General features: G+C 38.6%; 1 protein-coding gene across 6 annotated transcripts; it reads right to left on the reverse strand.

The window, feature by feature from the left end:
- Positions 1 to 493: 493 nt before the first annotated feature.
- On the reverse strand, positions 494 to 11,999 carry si:ch211-243g18.2 (uncharacterized protein LOC559906 homolog). 6 transcript variants are annotated; one of them, XM_034709017.1, is made up of 11 exons: positions 11,949 to 11,999; positions 10,554 to 10,655; positions 7,011 to 7,283; positions 6,758 to 6,883; positions 6,233 to 6,315; positions 5,881 to 6,037; positions 4,267 to 4,431; positions 4,029 to 4,154; positions 3,074 to 3,291; positions 1,956 to 1,984; positions 494 to 1,040 (listed from the first exon to the last, which is right to left on the reverse strand). In XM_034709017.1, exons 2-11 carry the CDS (start codon positions 10,626 to 10,628, stop codon positions 925 to 927), a joined length of 1,368 nt encoding a protein of 455 aa, XP_034564908.1. In that variant the 5' UTR covers positions 10,629 to 10,655; positions 11,949 to 11,999; the 3' UTR covers positions 494 to 924. The 6 variants fall into 6 exon arrangements, with proteins under 6 accessions (XP_034564908.1, XP_034564907.1, XP_034564910.1 ...); XM_034709016.1 differs by lacking the exon at positions 11,949 to 11,999 and adding an exon at positions 11,645 to 11,795; XM_034709019.1 differs by lacking the exon at positions 11,949 to 11,999 and adding an exon at positions 9,096 to 9,246 and having other exon boundaries at positions 10,554 to 10,660.
- Between the last annotated feature and the right edge of the window lie 1,094 nt (positions 12,000 to 13,093).

Below are 13,093 nucleotides of genomic sequence, written 5' to 3' on the forward strand. Positions count from 1 at the left end.
CTCGTTAGGAGTTAGCATCTTACAGCTGGAATTAGCAGTCTGTGACTACTTATTCACTCTCCCTTGTTCCTTATCCGAACTGTTATAAGCTAACATGCAAGAACTTGTTGTATTTTTGCAAACCACAGAACTTCTTATAAGCACATGCAGCTGTTTAAGTATCGCTACCTTAAACAATAAGTCCCAATATTTGTATATAAATGTCTGCTACATCTATCTCTCTGTACGTATCAAAGATGATGCTGCTGTTGTGTAGCCCACATCATGCTAAACATCTGCATGTTTGCATTCATTGTGAACAGCTTGCATATGTTAGCATGTAGCTCAAAGCTCCTTTATGGGGAAAATATAAAGAGCTAAAAGTAACTTCTCATTTCAGTATAAAAGCCCCAAAAATTGAGAAATTTGCATGGCATGGATAAAAGAAACTTTATTCAGAGTAAAAACACAAAAAAACAGCAAAGACAAAGCAATGATATTCTTGTAAAATGAGTTGAGATGTATTACATTTACTTAAGTAATCTTTTCCACACTAAGAAATAAATATCCCCTTAAGCCACAAAGCATTCTATTAGTAAAGTAATGAGAAGAAGGTTAGTCTAATGCTACAACCCACACAAACATACATGACTATTCAAAATTAGTATAAGCATGTAAAGCTAGAGTACAGCAGTGCTGGGCATACCCAAGTCAAGTGAAGGAAAACTTTCTCTAAAAACACAAAATATTACAAGCCAGATAATGACCCCCAAGATACCCTGTTCAATATGATGTTACAGGAATGACGCTCCATTGCTTGTGAAATATACTCTTACACAAATCCCTTCTATTATTCCTCACTCTCTCTCTCTGCAAACCCTGTTGTCATTTTGAGCTACTTTCTGTCCAATCATTTCTAATATCTTCACATCTTTGCTCCTCTACTTATTTCTTGGTCTCCTCGATCTGCTCCACCTCGCTGGATTCGTCCACCACTTTGCCATTGATCATTGTCTGAGTCACCACCTTCACAATCTTCCTGGTGCGAACATCAGGCTCCTCTGCACAGAGAGGGGATGAGATGGGATCACATTGGATGAGATTTGATTTAGGGGGATGAAATGTAAGAGAAAGAAAAGATAAGAAAAAACTGAGTTCAAATCTTTCATGTGAGATTTACTCTGATTACTGACTAAGCTGTATTGAAACAGATGATACAATAGAGCTGTAGGAGAAGAGAGAGGTTTCATAACATTAAATTAAAAGGGGTGAAAAAAGACAAGGATAGAACAACTTTTAGTGAGAGGATTATAGAAAGCCAAATCTCCTGACATTGTTTGAATAAGAGGGTGATTAGGAAAGATATACGAGGCACAGATGAGGAAAAAAAACAACAAAAGCAACCAGGTGAAAAGAAAGTTAAAATGACATTTAAATCTTGGCACACTGAATTTCATGTCCTGCCTCAAAAGCCTCTTCATGAAGAAATATGAAAGATGTGGTTTATACCAACAACTCTGACTGTTCAACTTCCCTGTGTTGATTTTGCTCTTCTATGGTTGCAATCTTCAAAAACCCTTTTCAGTTTCCTAATCCCTCTGAGTGAGTCAGATGAGTGAGGACACTTTTACAACATAGGGTAAAAAAATTTCACACCCACGTTTTGTTGCTTAAGGAGCCAAGCTATTAGCAGTGTCTGCATTGTTTTAAGGTCAATATAACACTCATTAGGCCAGTACCTCCCAGGTCTGTGTGTTAGAGTAGATGCTATGTTTGCATCTCTCTGCAGCTTAAATACTTTGCTGCCTCAAAATGTCCCTTGGAAATCCATCTGCTTGCTCAACTTCTACTCTTTATTATAAAATATTTAGTCACCCTCTCCCAGCCTATGGTTTTCCCTCAGGCTGTGATCACACTAATAAAAAGTGAATCATTGACCTGTTCATTCTGTTCAACATTTAAAGCCAAGTACTTACTCTTTGGTGGAGGAGCAACCTCCTTGACTCTGGGGGGCGGAGAGTAAAAATGTCAGAATTAGACTTGAAAACAACATGACCACATTTCACAGTATAGCTCAGCAATTTGGGAAATATGCGTATTTACTGTCTTAGTGAGAAAAACATGAAAGGCCAATTTTCAGTCTGTAGAGTTAATATAATAGAGAACAAGCAGCTGGTTAGCGGAGTATAAAGACAGGAAACAGCATGTTTCTGGTGAAATGTGACAAAATAAGCGTATCAACTCAAAATTTCACCAATTTAAAATTAGTATGTTATTAGTATATAGTGTATAAATAAAGGAAAGTGAACAAGGTTTTATTACTTTACTTCTGGTATTAGTCTTTATGCTAAAGTAGGTTATTGAGCTAGAGCGAGAGTGGTATTGTCTTTTGTATTTAATTCGTAAAAGCATCCCTGTCATGTAACAGCTGACATTCAGGAATAAAATGACATGCCCACAACAAACTACAGGAAAAAATCTGATCACATGACAGGCGAAAAACAGGGTCATTTCCATGTTAACTTCATCAGTACCATCTTATTCATTATTCTAATGTTGCTTCCGTCATTCAAGCTGTGTTAAACATTGTTTTGCAAAGTGAATGTCTTTTGTGTGTGATCTCAGTTTTTTTTGTTATTGCACAGAACTAATTATATAGAAACACAAGTAGATTTAAGATTTGTTGTCCATCTATTAGTTGAAGCAGAGATTGGCTGCATTCAAAAAGGGTTATCCTTTAATTTGATATGCAAACCAAAAGATGTGATGCTCCCAGAACGTTTGTCTTAAAGCCTAACTAGGGAGGAAAAACTGTCAGCACGTCTGCAAGTTGGTCTGTTAACTGTGACACTAGTGAAGAATGAAGGGTTTAGTTATTAATCCAGTTAGGAGTTTTTCCAATATAACCCCCAACCTACTTGGCTGCTGTTTTTCTCCTAACAGACTTCCTGATAGGGATGAAGCTGTTTTTCTAGATCTGACTTAGTGGCTCCAAAGTTACAATCCTACTGTAACAAAACTGTGAAATAAAAGTGATATTGTACTAAACCAGATTTTCCTGCATTTATTCCTCCATTTATTCACAACAACTCACGTTTCCTCTCCCTCCAGCAGACGCCTGTAGGTGGCGATCTCCATCTCCAGGTTCTGCTTGATGCGAAGGAGCTGCTCATAGTCGGTCTTGGTGCGCTGCATGTCCAGCCTGAGCTGGGAGAGGTCATCCTCCAGCTGGCTCAGGGTGCTCTGCAGCCGCTCCATCTCAGTAGAGTATTTCACACCTGTTTCACCCAGGTTACCTTCCAGCGCTGCGATCTGAGGAGAGGAACGGAAAGTAAGGAGATATGAGCTTCTTATTAGCAGTATCTGAATCTGATATCACTATTATGAGTTTCAATGATTCTTTTCAAGAAGTATCCCAAAATGATTCATAATTCCTTGATTCCAAGCATGTATCCATCATCACAGTGTCTCCTGACTCTGAAATGAAAACCATTATCAACAAATACTGTGAAGTGACGAGGCCTTGGCATCCAAAACAAACATTCACTGCTCAGACAGGATTACCCCTCTAACCACCGAAACTCACTCCCATACAATTTAGAAACTGAGTCCAGTACTTCCCTGCATGACTTGGGACAGCGTGGGAGAACGTGTTTACCGTCAACACAGGATTATAAGACAGAAAAAAGGTTCTTCACAGACACTGATATGATACAGAAGCATTGATGTGCACAATTCAAAAAGCAGGTCTGTGACCGAATCTGAACTTTTGTAAGGATTTTCTGTGTTTTCATTTAATAAATCCCTTTTAAATCCAGTATTTCTTTAACATAACATGGCTTTGTGAAAAGATAATACTCATGACCTCATCTTAAAATCCTGTTTGCCGTGTTTGAATAGCCTAAGGTCTATTTCAGATTTTTAAGCCAAAAACACAACCGTGTCATGCTCCAACAGCTCTCAGTAAATCCTTCTGGGACCACAAATACAGTGTTCAGCTTTCTTTTCTTTACACAGATTTTCTATTTTCAGGTGAAGCAGCAGCTCACCTGTTTGTGCAGACTCTCCAGCTCCACCTCCAGGGTCTGCAGGAAGCGCTGCCTCTCCACCAGCTCACCCTGAGCTCCCCTCAGAGCCTCATTACTCTCCTTCACCTCATTCTGCACCGTCTCCAGCTGCACGGGACGTAAAATAGATGTGTTGTATTATAAAATGATTTAATACTTGTTTTAAAGTCTCATAACATACTTTTTGGATGGATTTAAAAATAAGTGATCTATCGCACACCTTCTTGCGGTACCAGTGCTCTGCTTGTTCCTTGTTCTTCTTGACGATGCCCTCGTACTGCAAGCGCAGGTCAGATAGGATGGTGCCCAGCTCGGGTCCACTGGCAGAGTCCACCTCCACATTCACCTCATCCCGAGCAATACGAGACCTCATCTGCTCTATTTCCTGCAGGAGGCGAGAGGAAATACTACATACTTAAAGATACTGTATTGCCACATTGTTACTTATCAAGTATTACTATATAATCCTTTTTCTTTGGATGAAAAGAGCACAACATTGACTCCAAACCTGCCTATAAACTTTACCTAATAGGACCTTAGGGGTGAATTAAATTGTGTGTATGTGTCTGTATTGTTCTGGTGCTGACACCTGTGCCATAGTTCCTAGTGAATCCTACACCACTGGGTTGCCGAAAGGTGAGGGCATCTTCATAATTTAGATGTTCTCCATCAATAGTTGATGGAGCAGAGCTCGTCTTACCAACTCAAGGTATACTCCTGCTCTCCATTCATGTGTGCATGCTGGATCTCTTTCACTCTCTCTTATTGAGTAATGTAGTACACTATAGTTTAAGGTGATGTAGTCTGGTCTCAATGCTTTTATATGTATTTATCACATTGTTTCTGCTTTTGTTGGACAATTTGGTTAAATTTTGTTGTTGCTTTTATACACAATGTTTTCTTGCTTGGGGAGGGGATGCATACGAGAAATCCATGACCTATTTCCCTGCTAAGCCCCAGAGATGCTACTTTTCTATTTTCGTGTGGGAAAAGTCTATATTTACAACATAAAGGGCCGACATAGATTTTGTAGATAAAGGCAGATAAAGAGCATTCACAGCCCAGAATGAACTAGTTCAGAAGACAGAAAACCCAGCACGACACATCCCTCTCACACTGATAGAATCAGATCTTTAGATGTAATCAAAGAGGTCTAACAAATCCAAAATAGTCCTTTCCTATTAGTTAAAAAATCCCTCTCTAAATCTGGAGTAGCTCATTATCTGATAGTCAAATTGTGGCTCTGATCCAAACTAAATCAAGTTTAAACTCTCCGGCGCCACATTTTGAAAAAGTTCTGAAACTAATCTCTAATATCGTAATAAATTGGATCAGGTTGATGACATTCACACCTCTTACATAAGTAGGATAACAATCCTTGCTTTGATGAGAGGGTAAGTTTATCTTAGCTCCTCATCCCCTAAGAGCAAAGTAGTCCACGCACCTCTGATCAGCTGATCAGACAGAAAGAGCCCGTTTGGAAACCGGATCTACCTGTTCCTTTTGTCCGTAGTAACCATAAGACCACCTCTCTCCCTCTAACTCCTCTCTTCATGTTCTTCACTCTCCCCTCAGGCTGTTAAAAGCACCTCTTAAGTCCAGCAAATGAGGTCAGTCTGATATCAAACGGCTTGTTGTTTGTAAGGGCATGTCGGAGAGTCAGAGAGAGGGCCAAAAATGAAAATGAGATGAGGAAAATGTAGACTAATGGAGCAGCCAAAGTAAACACGATAACACTGAGTGTTAAAAGACCTGCATGCTGTCTAAATGTGGACAAAGGAGTACAAAGAGAGGGGAGAAAATGAAGACAGGTGGTTACAGTTAACAGATATACCTCCTCATGGTTTTTCTTGAGGAAGTAAAGTTCCTCTTTCAGGCTGTCCAGGTCTCCTCTCAGAGAGGCGATGATCTGCTCATGGTCGGTTTTTGCCTTTTTCAGAGCAACGCAGTCTCGCTCCACGGACTGACACATCACCATCTCAGTCTCCCATCTAGAGATGTTCAGAAAAAGAGGAGAAAAACAAAACACTTATTGAGTGTCTACCTTCTTTTAAGTAGCAATAAAAAAACTCATCAAAAATGTAAAAAAGTAGGATCTTAGATTTGGGCAAATTTGCAACAACTAATGATTCTAATGTAGTAAATCATTATTATAACAGAGTGTAATCATCTACTGCATTACTCACTTGATTCTGAAGTCATCAGCAGCCAGTTTAGCATTATCGATCTCCAACATGAGACGAGCATTTTCCAGGGTCTTCTTCCTCACCTGGGAAATCATGATGGCAGAATGAATGTCTTTAACTGAAGTTAGTCTTTACACTACATTCATACCTTCTTTTACATTTAATGCTTGATGCATAACAATAAAGTATCTGCTGAAGTAAAACTAAAGAGCTTTTAAACTATATAGTGGAGTTTCACATGGTTACTGAAGTCAAGTGAGACATTCCAGCTTCATTAAACTGTAACTGTTTCTTTAAAATAATCATTAACTCCAGGCTTGGTTTGGTATAAGTTAACTCATAGATGAAGTGCAGGCGGCTCACTCTGCTACAATTCAAACATTTGCATCAGTATTTTGTCTATGTAAAATATCCACAGCCACTATCACATTAGGCTTTTTTAGATTGACATATTTAAAACTGTTTAAATAGACATGTGTTTATAAATTATTTCCTGTTTGGCTGCTTGTGCATTGTGCTGTCTACCTCTTGCTCCACAGCATGAGCTTGTGCCATCATGGAGTCAATGTCATGACCTTTGGGAATGCGGTCGATCATCAGCTGCTTGATCTTCATTTCCAGGTCTGCGTTGGAGCGCTCCAAAGAACGCACCTGAAGAAATGACATTAAAAAGATCAATAATGTGTGTCCACTTGTTATCAATCATTTCATTTCCTGATCCATCCCATCACCCATCTGGCTGCTACATAGGTAAGATATTTGTTTTAGTGCTTCCGACCTTGTCCAGGTAGTTTGCCAGGCGGCTGTTGAGACTCTGCATGGCTTCCTTCTCATTGGCGCTGTTGCCGTGAAGTCCGTTGAGCTGCAGGCTGCTTGGCCCGTTGAGATCCTGGCTGATGGAGGCCGAGCGGCTCAGCGGGCTGGCTGCTGCGAAAGAGACGGAAGCCCTGGAGCGAGAGCGGCCTGTGTCCATCAGAGAACGGCTGGAGAAGGAAGGCTGACGGCCCATGGAGAAACTCCTCACTGACATGCTGGAGGACATGATGGGAAGCTGCAAAGAGGAACAAAGATGTGGTGGTGATTATTTTACTTCTCTGTTTGCATGAAGATTCATTTTTTTCATTGTTTTAATTTGCTGGTATTGCTGTTGAGGCATCCAAATGTGTGCAGCCCTGCAGTCCAAGACCGATTTCCTTTAAGGGACAATTAGTACATTGTATCAGGCCTTATCATATCTGATTCTATACTGTCCTGTCATAATGTACTGTAATGTATTGTTTAATAATGTATCGTACCCTAAAACTGAGACCATGTCACATTACGACGTATGGTATCGTACCGGTCGTATTGTGATGTATCGAAACGCAGTGGTTCATGTTGTATCATATTTTATTCTGTGGTACTATTTCATATCTTATCAAATCGTATCGTGTTGTATCGTATCGTGTTGTGTTGTGCCGTGTCTATCACATCATCTGGTATTGTGTTGTATTCTATCGTGTCAAAGAGGAAGAACCCTGGGAAATTGGACAATACTGTGGCATAGAGGAATAATCCCACAATATATCCACCACAGCTCCTTAAGATTCATTTTCATGAAAAGAAAAAAGTGGACTGATGTTCAAATTGCACTTGTCATGAGGAAAATGCATAACCTCTTTAAAAGCTGGAGTACTGCAGTCATTTAATGCAATGGTAACATGAGATCTGGCTCTGGAAAAGCTCTTTCAACCACTTGAGTAAATGCCTTTTCGTCTGAGCACTGCACCAGACTTAAGCCCAAGTAGGGCCTCATAATTTAGACTACTGAACACCCACTGAAAATGGTGGAAGGAGTCATTAGAAGAGCATCCAAAATCACAAGATGTTTTTTTTTTTTAGTCTGTTCATCTTAGCTCTGTTCAAATCCAGCTGAAATGTAAAATGTAAATGAGAACAGCTCGAGTCTGGGTCAGAGACGAGCCTCTTAAAAACACCAAGAACGCTCTCTTGTTTTATTTTACTTTGATAATAAGATATGTTCATATTCAAGGAGAGACAATGAAGGAATGTGTGACACAGGGAAAAAGTGAGAAAATGAAAGTGGCTATAAAAAAATAAAGGCTTTTCAATACACCATAAAAGATATCATAAAGTTAGTTAGTGAAAACAGTTTGTTATTTTCAGTAGGTTTTTTTTATTCAGATTGCTTCCTGCTTCCTGCTTCCAATTTTTAAGTGCTACCATTATTGTCTTTCCTCATTTCATAACCTTGTGTCATATTGACAGTGCATCTTTGTCCTTGTGTGTGTGTGAGTGTGTGTCTGTGTGTGGTTGTATTTCTGTCCCGTTCGCGCATGCCTGCTTTTGTGTGTTAGCGGTCAAGAGAACCTCTCTATCTCTCTGTCACCTGATCCTCGCAACACCGTTCCCACAACACTACAAAGGAGCGAGCAGGGGACAGACAGCTCCTTGTTCAGATGAAAGATAGAGCTTTGGGAAAATGATAGGGGAAAATATTCCGAGTGAATTCCAGTGACACAAGGAGAGACTTTGTTCAGCAGGAAATGGACTGTCATTACATTTCATTTTTTATCATCTCGTCACTCGCAGACAAATAGTTGTGATGACAACTTTGAATGAAAGTGAGCAAGAAAACAAGAACAATTTGCTTCAATGAAGTGGTAAATATATTTTATTTCAGTTATACTTTTGATTTAGATCATTGCTTAGATTTTTCCATAAACTCAAGTATAAAACTTAACCATAGAACAAAGTAGAATTACCCTAAAATATATTCATGTATATCAAAATATATAACATTCAATTTTGCTAAATGACATTACAAGAAATACTAAATGGAAAAAAGAACCATACTACTCACCAGCTTTTTCTTTAGAAAGATGCACAGGTAGGGTCCAGAGGATTACAGGAGGCTCTGTGCTGCTGATGCTACAGGTGAGCTAATATACAGGTATGCAGGATGTGGGAGGGGTCAGCTCAGAACAGGAGGTGTGTTACCTACACCTGAAGGTCTGTCAAAGCAAGCTGTCAGGTCTTGTAATGAAACTGTACTAAACGTTTTCAGTTTACCTTTCTGCAATTTTTTGAGTTACTCCATACTCACTTGAAACATGTTTTTTTAAATAATGAAATTGAAGTCACACAATGGACATTTTTGATATTTTCTGCAGAGATCATCTCTAATAAAAAAACAACTCGAACAATCTGTCTTTCCAGTTTAGTCATCTCAGTAGAGCTTGGCTTGAACTGAGTCCTATTAATATTTCTCTCTCTTTTTTAAACATCATCCCTTTGTTTTACAATCCAAAAGGCCAAAAGATCTTTGTCAGGCATAGAGTAAGGCATAGAAATATATGCTTGGAAACAAATCACAATATAAAGTGTAGTGTTAATATAGTTCCCCAGGCACAAAAAAAAACAAAAATGTGTTAAAATTCTCTGAAAATTGTAGAATCAGTCAATTTAGAAATAATGCAAAAAACATACACCTCAAAATCTGTTTTAAAGACAACTTAAAGGAACTTTCCCTTCAACAGAGTTTTTTTTAAAGAGGCCATCTAGTATTGATTGATTATACATCAACATAATAATGAACAATAGAGGCTTTAACCTAGAAGTGAAGCTGAAACCTCCAAATTTGGAGGTTTGAAGCTTTTAACATTGGATCCAAGCAAAAAGCTGTAAGCACAACCATGACAAGTCATCAATGTATTATGTTAAGGTGTTCAGCATGTTGACTAAAGACTCCTGTGATATACAGCCAGTATACTGAGTTCAACCGTGTTACACATTTGGAGTCCTGTTTTTGGCCACCTGGTGGGTAGAAGCTCAGTTTTTACTCTCCATTTGGCTCTGTTTTTGGTCTCCACCGGTCCCTGAAATGCTCCACATACATTCACCATTGTGACTAGCTAAGTCCGTTGGCTGTTTGGTGATGTTTGATTGCAAAATGCAAAATTTTTTACACATTTTTACAGACTGAAGCATGAGGGATGAGAGTATGGAAAATAAGAGCAGTGAAAGTAAACATTAATTGGAACACTGGGCCTGTAAACCCAAACAGTGAGCTGAAAGATGCTAAAATTCTCAGTTGTTAGAGACCCCTTTACAACACAATGATTCTTTCTCATTGTTACTTTAAATATATGGATTACTGCAGCTTTAAATACAACTAAATTACAATATTTTCAACTGATTCTATCTACACAAAGTCTGCTGTGATGCTGCCTCTACACAGCATCAGTCTTACTTTATCACTTATCACTATAGAGCCTTTCCTGTCACGTGTATGTGCTATTAAATATCTGATGATCATTACCATCCCATTTTGCTTGCACCTGGTGGGTTGAGCTAGCTGCATTCTGTGGAGCCCTCCTGTCCTGCAGTCAGTCATCCCTCTGTAACTGGACCCTCCTTCTTCCTGTCGGTGATAAAATATTTAACAAGTGACTCTAAGAAAGAAAAAACCTGCTTTGAAACAAACATGGAGTGGGATGCAAAAGCTCTGTTCAAACAGGTCAGGAAGGCCAGAATGACAGCACCTTCTGTTTTTATATAGAAAGAAATATGAAAGTTTAAATAGTACAGCCTAAATACACTCTGGAAAGCATGTCATAGTTAGTAAAGTTGTGAGTGTAATAATAAGGTTGCTGTATAAGCTGAAGTAGGGGAAAGTTAAAATTGACAAAGAGTTCACTGCCATTTATTTACTCTATGTACACTCACAAATAAGTGTGTGTTTGTGTGTAGATCAGACATGAAGGTCGGCAACAAACAGACACCTATGTGGTCAATATTTACTTCCACCTTTTTGACTATTCATTCACACACACACACACACACACACACACACACACACACACACACACACACACACACACACACACTTTTGTTTTCAGTAAAGTTGATGTACTAAGTGGGACTGCTACTGTTTTTCATGCACCTTGACATTCACCCTTGTGACCCTTTTCCATGAAAGATCTTGTACAAACATAGAGGGACGTCTGATATTTGAAATACATGGGTGAAGCCTGTCTTTCCCTGGTATTATCTTATTCAAATTCAAGCAGGATGAAAATATTCTTTGTGTCTGTGAGCATTGCAAATGGCATTATTTGCATGCACTTCCTGCAAAATTGTTGAGCAACAAGTGACTATTTATATCACTATTATATTATTTTATGGTTTTTGATGAATTTAAAGTCAAGACTGTTCATCAGTCTCAGTGAAGTTATTGTGTTCAGGTAAGATAACAGGCTTGTAGGCTACGAGTAATGATCATATTTCTTTCAAAGAATATAATGTAACTGTGGTGGCGTTCTACTGAAAGCTTATTTATTGACATAGTTCATTTTTATGTTTTTTCTTCTTTCAAAGAATGAATTTCTTGCTTGTATAAATAATAGTTACTGTTCTTGTGTAGCTCTTTGAAAACTATCATGTTGAGGCCTCCGGTTAGCTTGGTAGGTCGAGAAGGCCTCATCGCATTGGACAGATCTCGATCTCCCTAGTCCTATCACTATTTGTTGCAGGTCTCTTCCACACTCTCTCCCCGTTTCCTGTCCTATTTTTAAAAGTAGGAAACTTAAATAAAGATAACAGTTCAAAACATACTTTATCTACAAGTAAAACAAACATACAATTGTAGAGCGTTTCATCTTTACTTGTTAAATAGAAAAATGTTGCATAATCCCAACAAGAACACATCACTCACATGTCCATGATCTCTTTTGTTACTTGTGATCTCGCGCCACTGTGTGGTGAAGATTTGTAAATACAAGCAAAACAAAGCAGGAACTAGTACTTTCCAAAAGAGGGCAGCAAAGAGCTAAACTACTGAAGAGCTTGTTTAACCTTGTAGTCTCAATGGACTGCCTTTTTGGAAAAAATAGAAATTCTTAAATTTAAAATAGTTTCTTTTTCTAGTAGAAAATAAATGGTCTTTCAATATAATCTATGAACTCTTAGTATGTTGTATTGTTTTTTTTTAATTCCCAGTTGAGGTAGATTTAAGAATTGAAAATCGTCTAAATCTAAATTTCCCGTTGCACATACTGTATTTCTGCTTATTTCAGTGCTTCATTTAAGTTAAATCATATTTGCATGGAAAGAAATACTGAAACCCTTGGCTCAATGCTTTTTCATGGCTGCACCATTCAGCAGAAGGAAATTTAATGCATGCATTGACTACACATTTCCCTTGACTTTACCTTTCAAAACCTGTAATATTTGGACTGAAAAACAGTGACAGCTCATCTTCTTTTTCAGATAAAGTTCCGTATATGTGGACGATTTATACAGAGCTTATTCTCTAACCTACAGACAGGTCAGGGTTTAAAAAGAGACATTACTTAACATCAAACAAGGCATCCCAGCGCTTTGCACCAATAAATATCATTTAATACTAGATACCCATCCCTGCATGATATTAGTCATCAATCATAATAAAGCTGAACCCTAATCAACCTCTCCTTTCACTTTCACTTCTCACTCTCTCTCCTTCCGCCGGAGTGGATCAGAGTTTGCTTGTTGGAAAAATAAACAGGTGATTAGACTAGCAGGATGTCAGGATACTACTCATGACCCCACTTGACCCCTCATGACCCCTGTCACAAGTGATCATGCGACCACAGCAGCAAAACACACACACATCAGCACGGAAGACAGGGTACAGCGAGGTACAGATGACATGCAGGTCAGGTCAGGTCATCACTGAAGTTATGATAATTGAAGCACATAAATGAAACGTGTTGTGGTTCATTTGGATGATGAAAAGTAAGAGTGAAATTGAGATTCAATTGAAAATAGACTTCAAATATCTTCAATATCAAGCTGTGCAACATCCTCGCTGCTCTAGCC

The sequence above is a fragment of the Notolabrus celidotus genome, chromosome 19, assembly GCF_009762535.1.
Source record: "Notolabrus celidotus isolate fNotCel1 chromosome 19, fNotCel1.pri, whole genome shotgun sequence".
Classification (NCBI taxonomy): domain Eukaryota; kingdom Metazoa; phylum Chordata; class Actinopteri; order Labriformes; family Labridae; genus Notolabrus; species Notolabrus celidotus.